The sequence below is a fragment of the Meleagris gallopavo genome, chromosome 9 (genome assembly GCF_905368555.1).
Source record: "Meleagris gallopavo chromosome 9, MGAL_WU_HG_1.1, whole genome shotgun sequence".
Taxonomy (NCBI): Eukaryota; Metazoa; Chordata; class Aves; order Galliformes; family Phasianidae; genus Meleagris; species Meleagris gallopavo.
Window position 1 is genome coordinate 15364710 of NC_139412.1, and position 25532 is coordinate 15390241.

The 25532-nt window shown below is 43.5% G+C and overlaps 1 protein-coding gene across 3 annotated transcripts; it reads right to left on the reverse strand.

The window, feature by feature from the left end:
* On the reverse strand, positions 1-25532 carry SH2D1A (SH2 domain containing 1A). Of its 3 annotated transcripts, none has more exons than XM_085230597.1 (4): positions 24864-25532; positions 4489-4552; positions 2427-2562; positions 1-2167 (listed from the first exon to the last, which is right to left on the reverse strand). In XM_085230597.1, exons 1-4 carry the CDS (start codon positions 24959-24961, stop codon positions 2130-2132), a joined length of 336 nt encoding a protein of 111 aa, XP_085086723.1. In that variant the 5' UTR covers positions 24962-25532; the 3' UTR covers positions 1-2129. The 3 variants fall into 3 exon arrangements, with proteins under 3 accessions (XP_085086723.1, XP_010713697.1, XP_003208499.2); XM_010715395.4 differs by lacking the exon at positions 24864-25532 and adding an exon at positions 14970-15264 and having other exon boundaries at positions 2438-2562; XM_003208451.5 differs by lacking the exon at positions 24864-25532 and adding an exon at positions 14970-15264.

Consider the following 25532-nt stretch of genomic DNA (forward strand, 5'->3'; position numbering starts at 1 on the left):
TTTCTCTCATTCTCATTCATACACACATGACCACTTATAGGAATAAAATAAAATAAAAGATAAAACTTGCAGCCTTATCAAATCCAAACTAAAATGCTGCTTCAAGCGGCTGAACCTTGCTGAGTGCCCATTCTTGCCACCCATTTAAGTCTTCACTATTTCCTTTTCAGTGAAGCGACGAGAAGCCAGAATCTGGGAGAAAACAGCTAAATGGATTAAGAAAGTCGGTCTGCCTGCTTGGTAGAATGGTTGGGTGATGCCTGCCAGTGTAGCCTGATGCTACAAATATGGTTGCAGCCCTGCCTCTCCCCAGTCCCCTAGTTCACAGCTTGGCCCCATTTGGTGGGATTTGATCTGTCCTGCTCTCCCAAGCCTGCAGCCTGGTGGTTTTGGAAAAGCTCTCTACATCTTCTCAGAAATTTCCAGCTTTCCAAGCTGTGCAGAAGAAACTGGAAGTACAGGCATGAAACATTCAAGCATTAGACATTTAAGCAACACAACCTCCTCCACAGAAGGAAACTCCTCCACCTCTCTGGGCTACCAGTTCCAGTGTTCTGTCACCTTTACCATAAACAAGTTCTTCCGCATGTTTCTTCCCAGGTTCAAGTTCTAGGCCATTACTCCTTGTCCTGCTGCTACACATCATCAAGAAGAGCCTGTCTTCATCCATTTGCCTCCCACCTCCCTTTACATATTTATAAACATTGATAAGATCCCCCCTCGGTTGTCTTTTCCCCAGGCTGAACAGTCCCAGATCTCTCAACTTTTCCTCATACGAGAGATGCTTCAGGCCCTTCATTATCTTTCAGGCCCTCTGCTGGACTCCTTCTAGGAGATCCCTGTCTTTTTTGAACCAAGGAGAACTGGACACAGCATTCCAGATATGGCCTCACCAGGGCAGAGCAGAGAGGGAGGATCACTTCCCTTGCCCTGCTGGCCATGCTCTTCGTAATGCACCCTAGAGTCCCGTTGGCCTTCTTGGCCACCAGAGCACAGTGCTAACTCATGGCCACCCTGTTGTCCATCAGGACACCCATGTCCTCCTTCTTTGCAGGTTTACAGACATTGTTTTTGGGGGTTATTTTTTCACCCATTTGCAATCAACATTAGCTGTGCCCTTTGAAGGGAGTACTTTTGTGATAGGCCCATTTCTGCTGGTGAAACCGTAACACAACACAAACCAAGAGGGCTGCAGCACATCAAGTCTGTTGGGAAGTGTTCCCCACTGCTGGCCAGGCCAGGCAGCTCACCCAGTTAAGCAGCCAAGTGCTCCAGCACTCTAGTGCTAACCCTGCAAGCCAGCAAGTCCTCCAGGTGTAAGCCTCTCCTACAGGAGCCCAGAAGCAACTTACTAAAACACGAAATAAATGTATATATTGTGTAAATATATACATATATATAAATATATATATTTTTTTTTTTTTAATTACACGTGGTGGGGATTTTTTCAAGTCGAGAAAATATTGGAAAAATAAAAAGTATGAGGTTCTCCACTGGCGATTGTTCTCATTTACTCAGAACATTACTTGAACTTTCAATTCTTTGTGAAAATTAGAAATTTTGTACGTGGAGACAGCACTGAGTAGTTCTGTTGGATTGCAGAGAGCCTGATGTGATGGGAAACCAGCTAGTGGGGATTCTCCTGAGGCCATGTCTGGAATACCTTTTGGAACTGTATGACAGTCACATAGACACCAAGTCTGTGTTCAAGGAAAGGACACTTGATATAAACAATTTTCCTAAGCCTACAAAAGGGGTCTTGCCCATAAATGCCTATCAGAAGAAAGCGCAGAAGAGTTGAAAGTCAGTTTATGTAAAAATACAGCAACTAGTCTTGAGATTAGAAAATATTTTGCACTTAGGACTGCAAAAAAGAAAAAAAAAAGATATGACACCATTTAGTAGTTGATGCTTTTGTCTTATCTCTTACCAAAAAAAAAAAATTAAAATTAAAAAAAAATTCTGAAACCTAAAACTTCTAAACTTTGAGCTAGAAATACTATGAAACACATTTCAGCAAATGTTACAAGAAAACTCACAGAGTTGTACTAACTCTCATAGCTTGTGCTGTTCTAGAGCAGGACTGAAGGCACTACTGGGAGCTAGGGTTATTCCACTGGGAAATGTCTTCATGATGGCTGCAGGTAGTCACGACCGTCATTTCTACCTAGAGGAAAATAATCACAGAAATATGGAAGGATGAAAAAGAACAGATCAGATGAACCACCCCTACCAGAGCCACAGCAGTGGGGAAGGCAAGTATCTACCTTTGATGTATTACTCAGGAATATACGTTTTTAAATTGATTTTTTCATCAGGTTGATGTCCCTAATGAGTCATATTTTTGGCTCATTTAGGCTCAAGATCACCACTCCCACGGAGGGCCCTGTCCCTCACAGCCGAGGCTGCCTGCACCCCATGTGTACCTGGGGAATACCTGGCTTTTGCACAGTTGATGACCGGATGCTTCAGGGGTGTAACAATGCCCTGGTCGGGTTTCTGGAAGGCTGAAATGAGGTTGTGCATTTTCCGGAAGAGCCGCCGGTGAACCCCGGGCGCCGTCTGTGAACCCAAAGGTGAGAAGTGAGCGGAGGCAAGGCAGTCAGTGCCCTGGTGCTAAGCTCTTGTCCTCAGAAAAGCAGCCATGTGTCAGGATGGAGCCAGCCCGTCCCTCAGCCCCTCCAAGCGCCAGGTGACAACAAGCTGTGAGAAATTCCTGCTCTCCTCCCATCCAAGTATGATTCCAACACTGCCTCAGCAAATGAAACTCGGAGCCTGTGGTTCTTGCTGAGCACATTCTCAAGTGGTCTTTTGCTATTTATGATCCCAAGTCAAGGCAGCCTGCAGTCCCCCTGGGAAACACCAGTAAGATGACTATGCGAGCTTCCTGGCACTGACCATTCACCTCACACCATTAATCTCAGGCACAGATACTGCTCAATTGCAAGCCTTCCTTTAAGCCTTTACTGCTTTTCAGTGTGTTCACTGAGTATTCCCACCCATCTTCTGGTGCAAAGGAAGCAGTCAGACATTAGCTAGTTGATAAAAAATGGGATTTTTTCAATCTTTTTGTTAGCATCTTTGCAAATGCTCCAGTAAATCCCACCTCCACTGCTATATGCCAGAGGTTTCCATTAGAAGGGATTTGACTGGCACTGTTTTCATTTCCCTGCATTATTCCTGAAGGATGGATGTGATCTGGGGTTGCCCACACACCACATCCCAGAGCAGAAAGCAGAGACGGGAAATCTCCAGCATCAGCTTTGAAGGCACATTCCATAGGGACAAGAAAGAAGGCAAAACATAGACTCCTGTTCTTAGCAGTAGAGAACAGAATGGTCTTGACACTGTTTACACGAAGGTTTCCTGTTGCATAAAGGAATAGTTAGTGTCATAACTAGACTTCCTCTATAGAGTTTTCACTGAGATTCTTGAGCCCTCAGAAACATGGATTAAGTTTGCCTAAACACAACCAGGAAAAACCCATGCACAGGAGCCCAATGGATAGCATGGAGGAGCAGTAGGCCCATTCAGCACTGGGCACTGCAGATACTGCTGTTCTCAGGGCCAAAGCATGCTGCGGCCTCACTTGGAGTGCCCTTGACAGGTAGATGTCCCAGGGCACTGCTCCAGGCCGCAGTGCTGCCCCAGGCCTTCTCGCCAGGCAGCGCAAATCCTCAGGGTGTTCCTTGTGCAGTAAGGAGTGAGTTCTTCCTCAGCACCGCTCTCAGGGCTGAGGCAGACAATTATTTAGTCTGCAGCAATGCGCATGTTTTATCTCTTGACCTGATTCCAAGTAGCGCCACGACTCACTCCTGTCTTCCAGAGCATTGCAACCACTTCTGCTAGCACAGTAACCAAGAAATTATGCTTGCCTAGCAATTATTTAATGTCTGTAAATCAGGCTTAATGTGCAAACAGAAATACAATTATAAAGTAATATGGAGATTGCATCCAAAGAACAAGATCCTCATAAAAGAAACTAAGGTTATCATCTAGATTCCATCAATCTAAATTGTCATCTGTATTGCAAATAGGGTTATGCTATGCCTGAATTACTGGTTTCTTACCAACCGAGTGAAAATACACTTTGTAACAAGTTTCTGAAGAAAAACCGAGTTTAAAACACTGTGCATTGAAAAGTATTTCCTTAAATATTCTAGTGTTAATGGTATGTGAGATAGAAAGGAATTGAATACTGATTGCGCTTGTCAAATTATAAAAACATAATATTTTTTGCCATTGAAAATGATGCAAAATAATGCACTAATGCATTATGCAACAGCTGAAAAGTAACAGGGAATTAATTTATGAGTTCAAGATTGTCAGAAGTGGCACCAAGACATCTTTGTGATGGGTTCACTCAACATCGATTACCTTCAATGAAAATCAGACTTTGCAGAAGCATGAATAATTTGAATACATTTCATTAAATCAATACTAGCACCAAACAGGATACTGAAGTTTTCAGAAAAGAGAAGCACGCACCTCAGCACTCCAGGACCCAGATTCTGTCTTGGATACTCGGTAGGTATAAACGTAACCCTGGTGCCTGTGAAGGAAAAAAAGTCAACAGATATTTATTCCTCATTTCTACTGCCAGGTTTCACTCTGTTACAGGGGAGTCGGCTCATCTGCTAACCCTCCTTAACAATAAATTCACCCATAAACATTCAAGGTCAATAGAAAACTGGGACTCAGACCAAAGGCAGTCTTTAACATACTGGGTTTTTTTGGATGAGGGGACTGGTCTGACTTAGATCTAGTCTGGCAATGTTCTGTTATTCCAGGTTAAGTGACAATGCTTTGATTCCTTCAGCATTTTTAATTTTTCAGTGACCTTCTTTTACTGACAAACACCAAGAATACTTTCCCTGGAGGGAAAAAAAGTATAAATAAAAAGTGAAATATTGGCATATAAACCTCCTGTTTTATGATTTATTTAAATGCAGATGTTCCCAGAAGAAATTAACGTGACTGCAATTTGTTTGGAAAGCTAGAACCACAAAATCCAGGTAAGTTACTTTTTGCTTTGTGAGTACATTCTTAATTCTCAAACACTGAATGTGAAAGAGTATGAAATCTTTCTTCTTTTTAAATCTAATTTGAGTCCCTCGAGAACAAGGAGCCATCTACTAACAGCACAAGGCATGCTGATGTGCAGAGTCTGTCCTGCTTCTCTTGAGAGCCCAACGCAGCGAATGATTTACATGGTAAATATCCAGAAATCTAACTCAGAATCAGAGAGAATTCACAGTAGTTCCACGGGTTCAACATTAATTTAGGCAGTGTCAGATAAGAAGACTGTATATTACACTACACAGATATACGTGAATACCCAGCAGGATTTTAGAGGCCATTCACTATATCATCATCAATTCTTCAGAAAGCAAAAATACACTACATTTCTTTCCAATTATACACAGTATTATAGTAGTTATTACAGAATAGCAGAAAGCATCAATGACACAGACACCGTATGATTGCAATTACTTACGCTCCATGTCATGGCTCCTGGATGAATCCTTGTTAGAAAGTCATTAGAGCAACCTCTGCAGAGCAGGCTCAGATATAATTTACCTGCACAGGAAGCTGTTAGCAGTTGTCACACTGCTGTAACTCCTTGAAGTTGGGGCAAAAATCCCTGACATGATTTGTGAGCTCTCTTCACCACTCTTCACCTCCTAGAGACACAAAACTGTTCCCTCCTGGCAGGGATGAAGGGACCAAGCTCCCAGCACCACAGTGGGACACCAGGAGCAGAACACAGCCCCACCATCCCACCACAACCTCCACTGCTGCAGCCATCAGGGTTGCGGATGGGCCCGAAGGAGCTCGAGGTGTGCAAAGCCTACTGTGCCTGCAGCAGGAAGGAAGGCCATGGAAGGAGAGCATTGCTGTTCTGTCTGTCCCATGGAACCACAGCCACCACTGCTTGATGCCACGGCTCAAGCCTGGTTCTTTAGAAGCACGTCTCTATGAGCTACTGTATATGTTCATGTTGGGGGAATTCATTCCCATCAGTTCCCTTAGACTATCTTGTACTACTATGTCCTTTATTAAAACCTCCACAAGCTGTGCCTATGTCCTCTGTATGTCACGATACTCACTTCAGTCTTACTCCTGGAAATCACAAGGGGCTTCCCTGCATCTGTGTACATAGATTGCCAGTCAGTATATGGTTAGTGAAGTCAGGACTTTACAGCCCACAGTACTCTGGGGAAACCAGGGGCATCTTGGTGTTTTGTCCTCTCTCTCTGAAGACATCTAACCATCTCCACAATTTTTTTGCCTCTAACAGAATCCGTTAGTAAAAATCTAGACTTTCTTTTTTGCCTCCTGCAAAATACTCTGTGCAGTTACCAGTGCTTATTCTTTGTTCTCCTGAAGCATTCCAGCTGCTTCAGTTTCTTTAGAGTCTGATTTTTCCAGACATGGCTCTTTCTCTTCCTAAGAAATTGCATGACTTAAAGACCTTGAGCAGCTGGGGTGCTACTCTGAAATGTCTGATGGCTTCTAGCACTCTGCTAGGTGGGTTTAGTAAGACGCTGGTAAATAAAGGTCAGCTTAAGTAATGTCAAGGACCAAAGCAGGGTGAGGTATGCTACAGACATCTATCTCGTATAAAAAGAATTTCAGCTAAAAAATAACTCACTCAAGCCTAGAGAAAACATAAATGATAGTTCAGATAATGAGACACAGAAAAAGCAACAAGAATTTGGGACCATGGTAGTGCTGATCCCAGCCCGGAGCATGGGGAGAATCTGAGATTCCTATCACAAGTGGGAGCTCTTCAAATCATCTGGCAAATCTACATTTTTCTCAGGTGAGGAGAGACAGCAAGGCATGAAGGGGCTCGTGGTGCTTAAGTTGAGAAACACAGTGTTATCACCTGCTGTTGGCTCTGAAGACATCAGGAAAGAAAGGCACCCAGCAGGAGGGCAAAGGTCCACGCTCAGCACCCACAACCCAGCTCCTTCCAAGGAAATGTGCAAGGAATGAGGACATCTTTTGTTAAGGAGAGAACAGCTGCTCTCCATCAGGATCTTTGTTTCCACAGAACAATAGATTACAGCTTTTCTGGTAAGTATTCTGCTAACAAATATGATCTTATCAAAACTTTCTGTTAAGTAGCAGGAACTTACTTCATTACCACTTCAAAGTGCTTTCTAACTTCCATACACAAGCAAGCAAGCGACAGCATTTTGATGTGTCAAGCTCTTTTCAGTGCTACATGGGCACTGCCTCCGTGAGAAAGGTTTCTGTGATTCAAAATACCTAATATTTACTGAGATCAGCGTGGGATGAAGGAAGATCAAGCTGTTTCTCTTAAAAATTAAACAAAAAAATTAAACTTGTGGTCGAGTAGAACGTTGTCACTAAAACTGAAAATTACAAAAAATCAGGTAAAAGCAAGAGGAAAAATATATTTACTGGAGCATTAGTACAAGGAGATGAGAAAATCCCCATCCACCATTAGGGGACAGTTCAGTTGTCTGTATTTTTCTTGATTTATGGCAGATAAAAAAGCTCCCAGTGCGACACATGGTCTTTTATATGGTGTGGCTATGTAAACTACAGCCAAATACCAGAGACAGGACAGCACAGGCACAGCACTGTCACCTGGGGCCTCTCATACTGGCACAACTTGAGGCATACCAGACCCACTCAAACCGGAGCTCAGGGCCCTGATTTCATCTACATGCCGGAGAAAATCATCAGGAGATGAGTCACTGAGAGAAAGACTTCGGAGAGCACTCACAGTGACACTGCCTTCCCAGCACTTCTCGGAAGAGGAACATTTCTTCGCGCCTGGGACAGACCCAGCACAAGGCTCCCTGCCCCTTCTCCTTGCTCAAGGACTGACCCAGCCCTGCTCACAGTCACAAAGCTCCTCATTCACACCCAGGAAGCTCCCAGGGGTGGGAGCGATCCTGAATCAACAGCAGGATGATCTGGGGCCCCATAGACTCTTGATTAAAGGCAAAAATCAAAAGTAGAATACATCCAGTGCTGTAAAGACAATACTAGATAGCACTTGAGAAACAGCAGTTTGGTCACCACTGATAATTTTTTAATCTCATTTCACTTTTTCTTTTTTTTTTTTATTCCCCATAAAAATGGATGTGTTATACCAGCTGGGAACTGTACTATCACGACTGTGCTGCAATAAGTTAACTGGGAAAACTTTGTCAAAGGGAAATCTAAAAAAGTTGCTGCTACAGAGAACAGTCCATTTTGTATTATAGCTTTTTTCTTTATAGCTGGCTAATTCCTCCCAAAGAGCTACAAAGGCATCATTCACAGATGACATACCGAGACAGCATCTGTCTCCCCATCCTCTCCACTCCTCCTTTTCAACTGTGATCAGGCTTGTTAAAGCTTCATTTGCTCTAACAGGTGAATAATTACAATCTTCTGCACTGCTGAAATAGCCGGAGGATATCAGCTGCATGCTGCAGCTTAAAATTAACCATGACATTTCAGCTGCATGGTGTATTTTAAAATCATTTCCAAATGTTTTGTGTCTCAGTTGGGAAATTTTATTAAACTAATTTGTATTCATTTCTGGGTCCAAAATGGAGCAAATATAAAGGGAGAAAGATGGAGAGATGAGGGAAAGCCAGGTCAGCAACAAATGACATCAATTTCTTCCTCTTCGCATAACTTTTATTTGGATGTCTTTGCAATGTACTAATCAACTCCTCTCACCTGGTGTACTTGCATCCTGATCTTCCTTGAGAATTTCTCTTTATGTTATTGCTTAGGAACGAGCCATGCTGCGGCTGTCAAGCAGCGGCCCACAGCATTGCACGTTGCCCATGCTTGGCTTCTTGTAGCTTCACCACATCTCTGCACTTCAGGCTGAAATTTTTTTCTTGGGTGTTTGTCTCAATCTTTTTTGAGGTATGGGAAATGTCAAGAAATGCAATGAGAGACAAGGGAAGGCTGCTTCATAAGTTGGGCAATGGCACAGCGGTGAGAACCGAAGTGCTGGGCAAGGGCTGAACCAGGAAGGAGTGCAGGGAAGTGAAGCCTGAGGGCTTCAGCTGAGGGCCGCACAAAGAGCTGGAGGTGAGGAGGGCTGAAAAAAATCATCCAGAGAAAGTGAGTGGCTTGGAAGCAGTGGAAAAAAACAGTGAAACAGCCTGCAGCAATTCAAGCAGTCAGCAGGCTGCACAGGATAATAATGCTGAGTATTCTCAAAGAGCTTTCCTGTCCCACTCTCCTTGGGAAGCCGAAGCCGAAGGGTGCTGCAGCCCTGAGCATCCCGTGTCACAGATTCTCAAGTGTGAAACAGAGTTAGGAAGCTCTTCATCTCACAAACTGAGGTAGTGTTAAACTACACACAACACTATGGAGATGAGTACAAGACCATGGGGGAATCACTACTTTTGTATGCAGAACAAGGGTTGGAGGACACACAGTATGCAAGAGCCTGAGCTGGTCTGGTGACAGCAGCTTCTTCCTCATCCAGAGGAGCCTGGTGGCTCCCAGATACCTGCTTGGGCACCAGCCCCTGGCAGCACCCCAGAGGGTGACCCCAATGGGCCCTGGTGGTGGTAGTGGATGCTGCTGTGGGAGACCACTGCCAGAGCACTGAACCCCAAGAGGGACACTGCTGTCCTGAGGCCATGTCTGGGGGCTGCATGCCCACCTGTGCTCATGAGGGACCCCTACTCCTCATCCGTGCTGCTGTTGTAGGGACAGCTGCCAAGAGACAAACAGATCCAGACATCCTCTTAAACCGCTTTCTTTTTCCTCTTTTAATTGTTATATTGCTACTTGGTTTATTAAGCACGGAAAGGCCAAAGAGTCTTGTCAGTTAATGTAGGAGAAAATTCTGCTTAAGCTTATATCTCCTCATTCTGCTTTGGAATGTACATTTTCTGGCTGACAAGCAGCTTGCCTGGTTCCTGCCTTGTTTAGGTTTCAGGCACACAATCAAGGTACAGCAGCTTAGCAATTACCACCCATCAGCTAACCCAAGCTGAAGAAATAGCATTTGCATTGAGATGATATGCAAGATACAAGCTCCCTGTCAGCAAGAGTGCGCAAAATAGTTTAAATCAGTGTATACATGGTCTGAAAAGCTCAACCAAGCTCACAGTAGCACTCCATACACTCCCATATGAGTTTACACTTCTGTCACTGATACAACAACAGCTTGTTGCTGTATTTACTCGTACTACCAAATCTGTAATGTGTAGATCTGCAGCATTATAAGCAAATGCACTATCACGATTTTCTTTTCTAAAATGAGCAAAAGCCTGAAAAAGAGAATGTCAAAGCTTGTGAAATGCCGGTGAGTCTATATGCAAGCAATCTTCTGTGAAAGATTGTCTGCTTCGCCATTTGAGCACAGCTGATGACCAGCAGAAGAGCTGGTTCACCTGCAGGGACAGCGTGCAGCCTTTGTGAGCAGGTGTGATTGTGGTGGTCTGGTACAGGATAACAGAGCCGAAAGGAATGCCTCAAATGGGAATTTATTGACATTTGGAAATAGAATAAGAATTGATTCCAATCTGAGACAAGAAAGGGCAGGAACTTATTCTCCAGTGGGGCAGTAGCTAAGCTTCGTGAATGATGATGTCCTACAGAACAGCATATCACAAAGGTAAAATCTCACGATTGTTTCATATATCTTTGAAACATTTGTAGGACTGCTTGGGAGTGATGCATTGTAGCTCATAATTAGATTTCCCATTTCTCTCTGAGCAGAGAGGCACAGTTCCGACCATAAAATCCCTGGAGCTGAAATCACTGAAGAACTAAATCTTCAAAGCTCAGGTCTGGAAAATCGAGTAGAGCTGATCTAGATTCTGTTATCTACCAACTGCACTCATTCTGTTGTGTGCAGCTTGCCTAGCACGGTGACTAGCCATCATTCAGGCTGCTGACCTAAAATCTTTCCAGAAAAATGCACTGGAATAGCTGAAGGCCATGGGACAAGCAAAGATTCAGCAGGGAGCTGAAATACCTCTGCTCTGCTGCAAAAGATTTTTTCAAAGCTGAAAATAGAGCACGATATGTACAACATCAACTTTGAGTTGAGAAGCTCCCCCATAGAAAGAAGCTTTTGTTCCAAAGGATGATGCTTATTATGTGCAGCGTTATAATGAATGCAATTATTCTGTAACTTCTATCAAACATGGGAAACAAAGGAAATGCTGAGCTGAAGCTGACTGTGATCCCGCCTCACACCTTCTGACTGCACACCTGATAGATCTGCTTCATCAGGAAGTTTCAACACATTGCACCGTGGTTATGGTGACAGAAATAACAGTGCGTGTAAAAGTCTGATAGCACAGATACCGCAGCCTATCCTCACTGCCATTGCTGCTGCTTCAAGTCCTCTCAACAGTATTCTATTCCGGCTTTTTATTATTGTCTGCAAATTGAATGCAACACAGCACATGAAGGGCTGATTCCAAACAAATTATCTGAGCATAGGATTTGACAAGTATGTCATGTTTAGCTGAACATTCACCGAGAAATATTTGAAGGTCTGAAACAGCTACTAACACACCAAGTATATGAATGTTAAGACCCAAACTACAAACTACTTTCTCTGTGCCATTTCAGGCACGAAGTGCTTGTTTCTGCACACTCGTATAGCTGTAAAGGAAAGCGGTGCTTTTGGCACTCTCAGGAGTTCACTCCATGCGTTTTTCATGCACCGTTGAAGAGGCTTCATCCCAAGCTGGCCTCCCTTATTGAGTCCTACGTCCCCCATCGACTTCATTAGGAGCAATGTGCGCGGAGGATTTCTGACAGTGCTAAAAACGTCAGATGGAATATCGAGCGGTGAGGAAGCCGTATCAGTAAAGAAAGCTCTCTGGAACAACCAGGCATTGACAGTAACACCTCAGAGTGCTGCACATAGCACACATTTACAGATAAAACATGTACATTTTTTTAAAGCATATATATTTCTCCTATTCCAGTTTTCAGGAGCGGTAAAAATCTTCTCCCTGTTCAACGCAACCCTAACAAATTTCCAGGCAATGAGTGTGTTCCTCTGTTGTCACTGTCAAACAGCAACAAAGGATGCGCTTAAAGTATACGTTATCAATATAATAATGGCATTTCTACCACAAAGATCATGAGGTACCATGAAGATCATCTGAAACAGAAAACCTCGCCAAAGGCTGCAGGCAGCATTTTTGTTTGCAGGAGCCCCGGGGGACCCTGGTCCAAAGCAAAACCCTTCTACCCCTCTGTGCGAAGTCTAACTGTGGTCATAAAATATTTCTGAAAGTGGGTTCTTTGCGCTTTGCCACAACCACACCAAAATCTGTTCCTTCTTTGCAGATGGCAGGCATGCTGTGTGTGCGCTGTGACTTGGGCCGGCAGAAAGCAGCATTCCAGGGAGACAGAGAATACATCAGGAGAAACAGAGAAAAAGCAGAGTTTTCTAGATAAATGCTCTGACAACAGGGGCATGCCTGCCACAGCTACCCATCTCTACAGGTCAGGTTTTATGCTACCACCTTTCTCTTTTATGCTTGCCCTGTAAAATCAGTGTCAGGCGCAAGGGATTCGTGAATCTTTGACTCTTCTCCCTTTTAAAGGTCAGGGCTCCACTTTTTAATTGAAAAAGCAAAAGGTGAATGAACCTGGCTGTGAACGCCACTGCCCTTATTATGCGTGCTCAAAGACTGCCAAACTACATTGAGGCTTTTTGGGAGTACAGAGAGCAGGGTACCATCACAAACTCACAATGCCTCTCCAAGAAAGGAGGCATTGCTTGAGCAACAGAAAGGCAGAGGCAATTGCAGGACTCACCAGCAGCAGGGTGGGCAGGGCAGCCACCTTCCTGACTCTTGCTTTCCTTTTGATAAACTGTGAACACAGCAGCTGCGTGTTTCTTCCTTGGATTTTATCAAAGCTCTTGTACACATATACTCTTGTCACCTGTTCCATCTCTGTGCGTGCTGTTTGGATGTGAATGTAGGGGGTTTGGACTGATCGGTTTATTTTTCCAAAGCCAGGCTTGGCATCATCTGCTGAATATGTATCTACATCTCTAATGCTTTCCCTGCCTTCTTCTCTAGTTTCTCTCTTCTGAAGAGACATTTTACCTTTAGCTTTAGTAAATTTGCCTGTTAAGGCGCTTCTGTAGTTTATGGCACACATTTATCTAAACTGTCACTGCTACCTCCAGTGTGTGAGGCTACTCCTTGATGCCTTTATGATAACTGTCCTCAAAGTTATTGTGTAATATGTTGTTTATCTGAGCTGAAATGTTAGGAAGAGTTAGATCCAAGCTTTAACTCTACTGTTTTTCATCCACCTTACCGTCTATGTATGGTCATATTCACTACAACATTTTTTCATTTATTTTTTTTTTTTCTCAGAATTTATCCAAGATGCTATTGGAAATTTCCCTCATATGTTGAGGATTATAATAATAATAAAAAAAAAAGTTCATGATTTCTATTCTACAAGAAACCTGCATAAAATTCATCAGCAATTTTTTTTCTCTTTTCCCTTTGCTTAGCATATACGTGTTTGAATATGACATAATATGAAGACTTGAGTGGCCCATAATTTCCAGATACAGTTAGGTGGGTCTTGTTGCTCTTTCCCCAAAGTTTGCAGAGCTTTATAGCTAGCAATCCTTTCTGTTCTTCCTATTTTTGTTTCATATATCTCGTTTTATGTATTTCATTTTATATATTTGATTCACAAAATTTCTTCTTGAAGATGTGTCATTAACGTGGCAAAAAATCCCAACTGATTGCATGTAGGTAGAAGACCACGTTATGTACTTACAGCCTGATTTAGACTAATAGTGGACTAATTTTAGGATTCCTATTTCATGCAGCATTGTAATGTTCTGCTTGACCCTTTCTCTAACACCTTGGTGTTCCATCTGCACTGACTGACACTTCTGAGTGTTAAGGAGATATATCATCACTTACTCTGATGGCTATTTTAAAAAGATTCTGCTTTTATTGCCTGTTGCCATCACAGGAATCATAGCACTCTTTACCCCTTGCTACCTCTATTCCCTTTTCTTATTTCCCATTCTTCTAGCTGTTAAGGGTTATATTTGTTAGCAGAAGTGCCTGTCTTGGTTCATCTTCTGATTTCATGAAGAGAAGAAAGAATATATCTTCTGCCATGAAGACGTTCTGCTATGAGGTGGTGTATTTGTGGATTGCCTATTACCTCCTTGCATTTCTCCATTTACTGGTCCGCAATAGGAGAATAATAATGCTCTCTTGGAGCTTAATTGCATATTGTTGGAAATGTATTCAAAACCTCTGGGGAAAACCTGACTAACAATTCTTCCTCCGCTGTTTTTTTTTGCCCTCTCTTTGCTCACTGTTAGCTATTTTCTTTCCAGTCCTAGCACTGTTTTCTCTTGCTTTTCTTCTACTGAAGAGAGATACAACCATCTGCATGGGCAAATCTTTGCTCTGTCAGTGCATTGGCACTTGGCTGTACAATAGTCTCTCTAAGGACATCTCATTCCTCTGCCTTTGCCAAAGCTAAGGGAAACTAAGAAGCTCATTAAAATGAGGTCCTGTGACTTCATCGTTTTCCAGCTCTCCCAAGGCAATATCTACTAATACCTCTCTGACAGGTCACCCCATCGAATATTTCCCCATTCACGTTATGTGGTGAAATGTCTCCAATTAGTCTGTTACCCGTCAGTAGTCCTCATTCTTCAAAGGTAGTTTAATCCAAGCCTGATGGATTATAGGATGCACAGCCTGACCAAGAGCACCCCAAAGTGAAAACGCACAGGGGCGATGCATTCACTGCCCGCTCCAGCTAGAGCTGCACTGGAAGAGCAGCGATCAGCAGGCACAAAGCTGAGCTGCCCTTCATGGCACCTCATCCACCCATCTGTGCTCAGGCCCCGCTCAGCCTCACTGCACGGGACTCCCCCACCAAGCAGATTCCCCAGTTGGGATCTGCGGCAGCCCTACCAGCCCTCCGCCACCCATACTCACAGCACACAGAGGCAGTAGACCCCCGGGATGCTCTCGCTGTCCCGCAGCAGGTAGCTGCCATCAGCACCCGCCGCCAGCAGCAGCTTCTCCCCAGTCTCACGAGTGATGCCCCCATGGTAGACAGGCAGCGCTTCCATGGCGGGGCCAGCTCTGTCTGCACCGCTGCCACTGAACCCAGCACGGTGGTGGTGCTGCTGAGATAAACAGGATGTGTTCACACTTCTCAGCCTCCGCAAAGGGCAAGGCAGCACTGAGGGAAGAGTGAGGAACGAACATTACATCTTTTGCGTTTTGTTCAAGCGCTGGGTTTTTTTCCCTTGCCACTTTTTGTCTTCCTGTTTCGCAGGCTGTGACAGCATCACAGCCATCTCACAGCCCACCCTGCCCAGGTGTCCTTGCTCAGCCCACACAGGATGCGGTGCCTGGCATGAGCTGAAGTGCTGACAAAAAGGGGCAAGTGGGATCCTAAGGACTCTCTGCTAATCAGAAATGGAGTTCTTAAATCTCTGTTTTTGCAAAATCCTGAGAAGTCAGAAACCAAAGGCAGCAAGTTTGGGCTTGTGGCCACACCAGACTTCTAGTCTCAAGCTGCAGGCTTGAGCGTCCAGCCATAGTCCAGGCCCCAGGCTGATTTACCTCTGAATGGGTTGTTTTCATAGCCATTGGTCGGTGATATTTAATCACTGCTAGCACTTGTTCCTGCTGGAGGCAGGCAGGCCGCAGTGCAGGCAGGGAGGCCCCACACATCCTGCCTGACACCATGAGCACTGCCGTCACCCACGCAGGCAGGCCCTGAAATCCAGAGACATCTCTGAGAAAAAAGCTGCTTCTCCCAGCTCCTGTGCTCACACAGTTTCTTCAGTGTGCTTCCTACTCAAAAGCTCATGGCTGAAACTTTGCTTTTTGTATCCCCTGAAGCATCCCACAGCTGGGTGCAGGGGGAAAGGGCATGAACTGAAACACAGCAGTAAGTACGGGTTGTGCTTGCTATGTAGTTGCTCTGAACGGAGGCTTTTCCCCTGCAGGATGGCAGTTCCAGCAGCGTGCCACTGTGCAGCTGGCAGCAGGGTGCTGCATCCTCTCATCAGCACCAGGCTCCAGCATCCCCAGTGCATCATGTCCTGGCAGGTGTCTGCTCCCTGCCTGGTACCAGGGGGCTGAGGCAGGAAAATCTCCTCTTAACTTAGACTGACAGCTTCCACTGTCATGCTCAATGATTCTTTTGTCTGGTGATGCAGGTGCTCCTTACCTCATTTCCTGAACTTAAGGACTGAGCTATCCTGGTCATTTTTTTTAATGGATTGTTAAAGTATTTGCACATGTGACTGATGTGGATGGTGACAAGGACTAAGCAAAGGACTATTCCCTGGTAAAGCTACTGCCTATCTTTTCTCCTTTTCCAAACTACTTGCACTATTGTGAATTTCTTCTGACTGTTTCCAGTGTCCTAACCTGTCTTTGACATTGATAGCCAATTTCAGGAAAAGGTTTCTGGCGTTAGTTGGAAAGGAGAAACCACCAGAGTTGTCCACTGCTCCAGATCTCATTTTCCTCCTCATCGGTTTTCAACTGAAGCAGACATAGAAAATCATAAAACTTGTGACTACAAGAAGATCTCTTAATAAGGAAGTGACTGCATTAATCCAGACCAGTCTGCCTCCCCCCAGCAACTTGATGAAGTTTTTACAGAATAAAAAAAAGAGCTGCAAAGACCCACCTTTGCTTTTGCGGGTGAGGAACCCACAAAAATCCAGCTACCCAATCCTGAAGCCAGGGCTTCCCGACACATCCTTTTATGGGCACACTGACAAGGGAATATGCAGCTTCAAGAAGTAATGGAAATACTGAGTTCTACAACAGTGTGCTGATGGCCCCTTTGAGCACCCATGCCTGCCCCCGTAGGATGCTAGATGTCCCTTTCTCTTGCTCGGTTTGCATGGTATTCAATGTATTCTGGATGCCTTTTTTTTGGTCCTTCACTAAATCAGTCCAGCTGACAGTCCCTGGAGAACACTGTAAAAATTTATCTAAAAAATACATGAAGGAAAGGAAGTACTTAACAGCGCTCTGAAATATTTGGCCATGAAAAGCAGGCTTAGAAAGGCAGGGCTGCAGAGACCTCTTGGGTCATCAAGTCTAGTTCCCTGCTATCTTAGCCAAACACAGCACATAATCCCTTTCAGAAACTCATTATACTCTGTCTTAAAAGTAACTTGGGTGTTTTTTTTGTTGTTGTTGTTGTTGTTCCCTCTGTTCTCATTGGAAAGCAATTGCAGAACATCACTATTCTGTTGTTTGGAATCCTGCCTCCAATTTCTATCCTAAATTTATTCATGACCAATTTATACTCATTTGCTCTTGTGCCAATGTTGTCCTTTGGTTTAAATAGAGGTTTTCTCTTTGTGGAGCTCATGCCCATGCAGCATTTATAGTGCCTCTCTTGCCCTTCATTTTGCCAAGCTACTTTCACACTTAAGGCTCTCCCTTCCCATGGTTATCTGGTCCCACTGTTATCTTTTTTGGTAGCTTCCCAGATGTGAAGTGAATCACTAGTGAGTAGCGTATGCTGTCCTGGCTGCCTTCTAACCTTTTCCCCAGGCAAAATACCTTGCTTTGTATGCTCTGTGCCTTTCTCCATCTTAGTAAGTTCTTACCAATGAGTACCCAAATGTGCATGCATGATCTCACATTCAAATCCTTCTCAATTTCATCCTATTTATATTATCCCAGTTCTCATGGTCACTCAGTTCTTCCCAAATGAAAAATCTTTACAGTGACAGTAGGTCCCTACCTGATGCCACTGGTAAATTCAAGTGGCACATGCTTTTTTTTTTTTTAATGCCATCATCATTAATAAAAAATGCTGAATTATATCAGGCCAAAGACTAGCACTTGGGAAACTGTACTACTTTCTCTTAGACTCAATCCTCTCTCCCTACTACTATGTTATCTACTTCCCAATTTTTTGCACAAATCTCTTATTTTAACTAATAATTTCCCATATGGCACTATACCAATTGTGGTACTTACGTTTAGATAATTAGCTCTAAGCATTTCCTTTGTCTATAAAAATAAATTATGATGGTATTTTTAGGCACCATCATGGTATTTTAGGCAGGTACTTGTAAAAGTGCCTGAGAAGTGGAGGCAGGGAAGGCAAAATAAAATCACTTTAAGATTTTTGAACACCTGCAAAGATTTGAGCTGATTTTCATTTTCAGATGAGCTGCTTCATTCATCCCTAGTGATGACATTTTCATACATTGTTGAATTTTATAACAAATCTGGATATTATAACATGAATGAAGAAGCATCATTAAAATTTGCAGATATTGCTATTTGACTGAAAATAAGAACGACCTTTAGGACCTGTAAGAAATTAATGTTACTGCAGAACTGTTATAGAAAGGCCTTGTAGTTCTGCTGATGCAGCAGTAGTATCATAAAGGCCATCGCTGTAGAAGTACTGAAAAAGCAGCTTCAGAATCACCAGCTATTGCAACGTTTTGTAGCAAAAATTAATTGGCAAAAAGCCACATTAAAATGCAACTAACTTTAAATATAATTTTCATTATTTCTTGTCACTTTCATTTTTAGTGTAATCTAACAAAATAATCAGAACAACCATATAGAATAGTATTTGCAGACAGCCTTGTTATTCACAGAAAAAAGTAATACTGAGATTCATTAAAATATTGGTTTCACTACAGAGTACCTGCAGAGTCACCATTATCACATTTCCTTTTTGAGCTGAAATGAGATTGAAAAATGCAGCTACAATTAGCTAATGAGAAATTAACTGTAGGGTTCTGAGCATCAACAGAGGAGAATCCAAGGACATTTTGTTGTAGGGCTTATACATCAGCATACACTTCTGCAGCCTTTGTGTTAGTCATGATGCTCTATGGATCTTGCTTGGAAAAAAATAAATAAATAAAAAGGAAGAAAAAAGTAGAAGATGGTTATAATCAATAAAGTTTGGATTCCGGAGCAGGTTCCAGACTTCATTCTAGAGGATGCATAAGTTGGTCAGCTCACATTTGTTTTTGAGAAAGGCCAACTTGTAAGACTGGACTGTCACAGAACTGCCCAAATCTTTGGGTAACCATGAGGGATGTTGCAGAGCCCTTCAAATCAAGCAGAGCTCTCCTCACCTGGGAACATTAAGTCCTCCTGTGGCACTTTAGGTGCTCTCTGGAGCTCTGTACTGGGCTCAGAACTTGGTAAGATAAACTTTCTCCTCACTGGCAAAGCGGGCAAACATCTGGTACTGCCTGTGGGAGTTGGATCTGGAGGAGACTGAGAGTACAAAAGGTTAAGGCCCTTTATGAATGAAACCCTTTGTGCTCCTCAACCTTTTTCTTCTGAGCACAGATAAGCACACGCATACCATAAGTGATATCATTTCACTGAACTTTAACAACGCTGTTTCCTCTGCGTGGCCTCACAGCTTACCTGTGCAGTTGTTTTGAATGTTTTTTGAGCGAGATAACACTAAAATTGAAAGCTACATAATATGATGACATTCATATTAGAAGTTATCTGTGTTCTAATGCGGTTTCTTATACCAGCTACTATTTCATACTTCTTTCTCCAGCAGCATTGCAACAGCTGGCTATTTTGCAGGTGTGTTTGCATTACCCAAGCAGAGATGCCAATTGCGATAATGTCAGCACAAACAAAGCTACTCTTAAGAGCTAGCACTTTTTTATTTTCCGCTATTACTCTTTCGACAACGCTTTCCCGTAAAATTCAGCAGTGCGCGGGTAGTCATGAGCATTACGCACCCAGCTGCTTTGGAGACCAGGGCCTCCACGTCCTCATGATTTAATGGAGGCAACTTCAAAGTCGACAGGGCTAAAGCATGTAATGACACTCTCTGGGTGGAGAAAATGTCTACGCTGGAGCTCTTCCTGGATACATTCCTATGTGAGCAAGTCTGGAGTTGCACATAAGCTTTAAAAACTAGATTTTCACACAACATGCACGCACAGTAGTAAAAATTGATTTGCTGACATCCCAGCTGAGTTCCTAACGGATATTTATCTGAATTACAACAGCACCGTGTAATTAGGTATAAATAAGGGCCTTTGTTCTGGAGGGGAGGAAAGTTTATCAACTCTGAACCATATGCAATTGCGTGTCTAATCTCTCCCTGCAATTATTTCAAATGCACATCCAGATGATAGCATTTATATTCATTCCGAGATTCACTGAGTTTCAGGCCAGAAGGGATCATTATACCATCTGGCCTGACCTCCTGGATATCACAGGCCATTACATTTCCCCAATTACCTCTATATTGAGCCCCTTAACATGTGTTTGACTAAAGCATAACTATTTTTGACTAAAGCTTATCTCCCAAAAAGGCATCTAGTCTTGATTTGAAGCCATCAAGAGGAGCAAATTCACTATTTTGTGGGTACTTTGTTCCAATGGTTAATCACATTCACTATTAAAAATGTAGGTCATGTTTCCAATTTGAATTTGTCTGGCTCCAGATTCCATCCACTGGTTCTCATTATACTTCCTAGAGTTAAGTTAAAAAGCCCTTCGGTACCCATTATTTTTTCCCCTCAGTAAGTATTTATTCTCTGGAGTCAAGTCACCTCTCAACTAGTCTGTTTTGTTGTTTCTGATAGGCTTTGCTGAACTCTAAAAAGTCACAGGGTGAAGAGTTTTCTCCTGCCCATCCATCTGTTTGCTTGCATTTTGCACGGTATGGGTTCAGCAGCACCCAGCCCCTTCTCGTGATGGCATTGAGGAGCATGGGGGTGAAATACTGCAGGCATGTGTAGAGTTGCTCTCTTCTGATCAGCTGTGGTCTGCAGTGAAGCCTCTCCCTCCCAGTGCACAGCTCCCAACTGCAGGGCAAGGGAAGTTACACCGTGCTGAAGTTTCATAAATACAAACTTCAGTACATATCCTTTCATCCCAACAGGACAGGTTTATTGTATAACCAGATTTAATTTATGACTGTACTCACCTCGTCATCCTCCAGCAGTGATTGGTGATGGCTTGCAAAATGCATTGCTTATGGCAAAATGAAAATGTGCTGTGCGCTCTCCTGTTGCCAGTTGGAGTGTCCAATATTTTGAAGTTCCAGACATAACTTTACTTAGAACAGCAGAAAATGAAAATATATGGAGATATATCTTTTCTCTTAAAGGTGTAGATTCCAAATGCTCTATTAACCAGGTTTAAAATAAATTTTAGAGCAAATAGTTCAGTACAGCCCTGCATCTACTCCCTCTTGCACTAAGGAGAGATTTTTCATTTCATAAATCATTTGGAGTCCACAGCAGTGATGTTGCCTTGCTCTCAGTTCCTCCACTCCGAGCACTTTGCAGAGAGCACAGGAGCAGCACACCGTTGCTGTCACGGACCATGCTGGCAGCAAAGCAGGCACAATCTCAGCTGAGGAAAAGGAACAACTAGTGGTTACAGTAACTGCTCTCTGGAAGTTTCACCTTAGCATTTTGTGCAGATTGCTTTCCCACCACAGACTGCAGCAACAAGAGCGATTTACATTTCTGTCCTAAAAAAACAAGCAAATAGAACCTATCATGTGAATGTATACGTTCATACAGGGTGCTTATGTATTATATTAGATTTATCCTAACAGATTCTGAAAAATGTCTTCATTAAGCTTTATCTTTCTGCACTGATGGAGTTACTTTTCTCCAGCCCAGGAAAAAGAATCTATGTACGTTGAATCTCTGCCAGGTTGCACTGTCATAGCACGAGCTCTGTGGAAGGTGAAATTATTTGCAGGACTCATTCTACTTTGACTGAAACCAACAGAATCTCCTGCTTGCAGTGAGAGCTTGCACAGGTGAAACCTCTCTCAGCAGACAACAGGAAGTGAGTGTTGGACAACAGCAATCTTCAGGCAAGGACTGCCAGCAGTTGCCATCAGTACTGGATGGGTGCCCTCTGAGGGCCAACAGTGTCTCATAAGCACTTCAGAGAAGCGTTCCCCTTGATTGGCATGATCTGGAAGCCCCACTGGTTGAGAAGCCACATCCCACACATGGCCAAACCCTCAACATCAGGATCATGGTGAGAAGCAGGACAAGGTGCAGGAGACTGCATGTAGTAGATTGCTACCCTATTTTAATATAAATAAAGATGCCTCAGGCAACATGACATGAAGTCTGAGAGGCTGAACAGAAGGCCTTTGCCTCCCAGATGGGGCTCCTGGCCCATGGCTCACAGCCCTGTTGAGGTGGCAACAGCCAGATGGGGAATAGGAAAAGCTCAAGACTGCAGAGGTGTTACACTCCTTAGCGTCAAAGGGAAAATTTAACCCAGAGATGAAACTTGCAGCTTGATTTGGCACAACATGCACATGAAAGGCTGCTGCCAAGCATGCATGACTTCGGTCCCAAGTCTCAGTCAAGCTAAAGAGCTCCTACAAAGTTGCTGCCTCTGTGGGGATCAGCTTCTAAAAACCAGCTGTGATGTACCTCACATCTGAACTCTATGTCACATGTGTGCAGCCATTAAGAATGCATCCCAATGGTTCTCGGGGCAGCAGCCTCACCTTGAGCCCCTCACTTGAATGAGGTCGGGCTCCCCAATTTTTCACTCAGAGGATGGTGAGGCACTGGAACAGGTTGCCCAAGGAGGTTGTGGATGCTCCATCCCTGGAGGCATTCAAGGCCAGGTTGGATGTGGCTCTGGGCAGCCTGGTCGCTGGTTGGTGACCCTGCACACAGCAGGGGGGCTGAAACTAGATGATCATTGTGGTCCTTTTCAACCCAGACCATTCTATGATTCTATGATTCTATGATTCCCCGCTCCCTGGGACACCGTGCCTTTTGTCAAGGGAACTGTCCTCTAAAATACAACTGAATCCACTCAAAAATACAGGGGGAAAAAAAGTGTATGAAAAAAAAGGTGCCTTGGTGCCTTATTTTTTACATTTTTTATCCAGTGCTTATCACAAATTCGCTTCTAGCAGGAATGAAAGGATGTTCGCGGTGTCTGAACGATTTGCACTCAGGCTTTCCAACCTGTAGTTCAAAAAATGTAAACATCAGGCCATTAAGATTTAATTGCCTTTTATATTCTCAGTGGAAGCTTTTACTATGAACTATTCATAAGCACGCTTAGGGCTGTTCGAAAAACCACATTAGGGCCTTGCTTACAGAGGAAGGCACTCAGTTACATTTTTGAGCACCTGGTTGCCCTGACCCAGTGGCTGCAGAGATCCCGGCCCAACAGAGAGAAACCAGCCCAGAGTGCAGGAGCAAGGAAGCAGGGTAGGGGCATCCAGGACCCCCAGTAAGGATAAGGTGCCCATCCTCTGCCGCTCAGACCATGGCAGGTGGGTCTTTACAGCCTGACAGCACGTTGCTCTTTGGCTGCCAAATGTCAATGTGTTTGACTTCAATTTCTTGCTCTTGTCTGACAGCTAAAACCAGCAGAACGCTCCCGCCTGAAATTGTTTCCTATCCCCAGAGGAAAGCTCAACAAATGTGAGATATTTTGTCCCTTACTGAGATATTTTAGAGCAAATTTTAAAGCAAAATACAATTATGATTTTGTCTTCATTTAGTTTAATTAAATTCAGTATTTGCCTTTCTGTGTTGGTGAAACACACCCTTCATCATTCTTCCTGTAACATTTTTCCCAGCAGTTCAATAAACACGAGGATGTTCTTGGGCTTAATATTTTTTCACACATTTTTCAAAATTTTCCCAGTTTATACTACACGTACAGAGATATAAAACTAGCTTCTTTACTCTCTGATAGCATGCATATGCTTTAACTGAAAAATAGCTGAGAAATTACTGAGTAAAAAAAAGAAAAGAAAAAATAAAAGTAACAGAAATTAGATAATCCGAGATACCACTGAGCACATTTTACTCAACAGACAAAGGGGCAAGCCCCTGGGAAATAAAAGTGAGATGTGTGCTGGTCCCTTGGCTGAGCCATGTCTGGATTACAAGCCACCTGCCTATTAATTTCCAGGATTTTGGAGTCAGAGAGTTTCCGAGAACCTATTCTTTTCTTATCAGTTGTGTCCCCTTGAATGACCGAGTCAAATTTTACTTCTGAGACAATGCACACAGGTCTCAAACCTTACCAACACTACGTAATAACCGTATCATCATAGATGTGAAACCCCTTCCAATTAAGAGTCTGTAACAGACTTATCTGCCTTAATCTGTGAGCAGCAAGGACAGATGCTTGACAAAAATCTCTGTCTTTCTATTAAGTTGTGAGGAAGTGAAAGTAACTTCTATGGAGTTAAGATCATGCTTTATGTGTGTCTAAATGTCAGTCTTTACTTCCAGTGGCAGAAGTATACAGGGACAAAGTACTAATAGTATTATTATAAAAAAGGATCATCACCCCTTTGTTCCATACGATTGGTGCTACATTAATGCAGTCCATCCACTGCTACCACGATGCGAGGAAATCTAATAACATGAAACTAGATCACTAATTTCTGACCTCTTAGTTCTCAGTTTCCATTGAGGAGTAAAGAGCTGTTTTACTGAAGGCTTTTTAAATTACATTCAGTGGAAGCCATACAGTAAAACTCATTCAGAAGGCTATTTCTTTACAGAGAAAACACGATACTGCCTTAGCCTAGAGGAGCCCTGGGAACAACACAATGAGCCACTGGTGCTGCAATCCAGATTACTCGCCCACAGACAGCACTGTTTCTTTGGAAAATGGCACCCACCAGTAGGTAATGTGCATCCATCATTTCTCAGCCCAAAGATTTGTTTCCTTCCCTTTGGTTCATTTTCCCTTTCAGTACCCGCCTTGCTTTTTTTCCATCTCTCCCCTCACTGAACCTCCCTCACTTCTGCTGTGCTGTCATCAGTGTCAAAGAAACAGAAACCTCCAGTCCTCCAGCAACAGCTCCTGGCTTACCCCAGCTCATGGTCCAGGCTCACTGTCTCTGGGCACACGTCCACTTCCATCCTGATACACTCAAGCTGGGCTGGGCAGGGTAAGCAGTGCTGAGGCATGGTTGGTTTCTTACTACTGCCTACTTGAGCGAGTATTTGTACGGTCTCTGTCCAGGCATCTTCTCAGCTCTACAGGCAATTAAAAGCAGGCACAAGGGGAAAAGGGTTTAATTTTGCAAAAGAACAAGTAGAATACTGATACTGTTGATGGATTCCAGCAACCAGACAAGCCAGCACTGGGCGATCATCCCTCACTCTCCTGAGCACGTTTTGCCTGGTTAGGCAGCACTGAGATCAGCATTGCATGCAGGCCAAAGGGTGAAGCTGCTTTTTCACCACTAGAAGCAGAAGGAACACTTTGGGTAAAACTTCCAAGAAACAGCTGTTCGTGAAATAGTTTAAGGTCCCTCCACTTGAGACGCAACACACAATCTTGTATATGCATTTCTGAAGGGCTTATATCTCAATATACAGACTTCAGTCATCCCACAGCACTGTCACACCTTATCTCTAGCACCTAGCAGACACTTGTATGTGTGAGCCTGTGGCACTTTCAATTTGCAACAGTACAAACAGCCTGGTTGTCAGAGCTGTGACACTCACACAGCAAACCACACCATTTTATACAGAG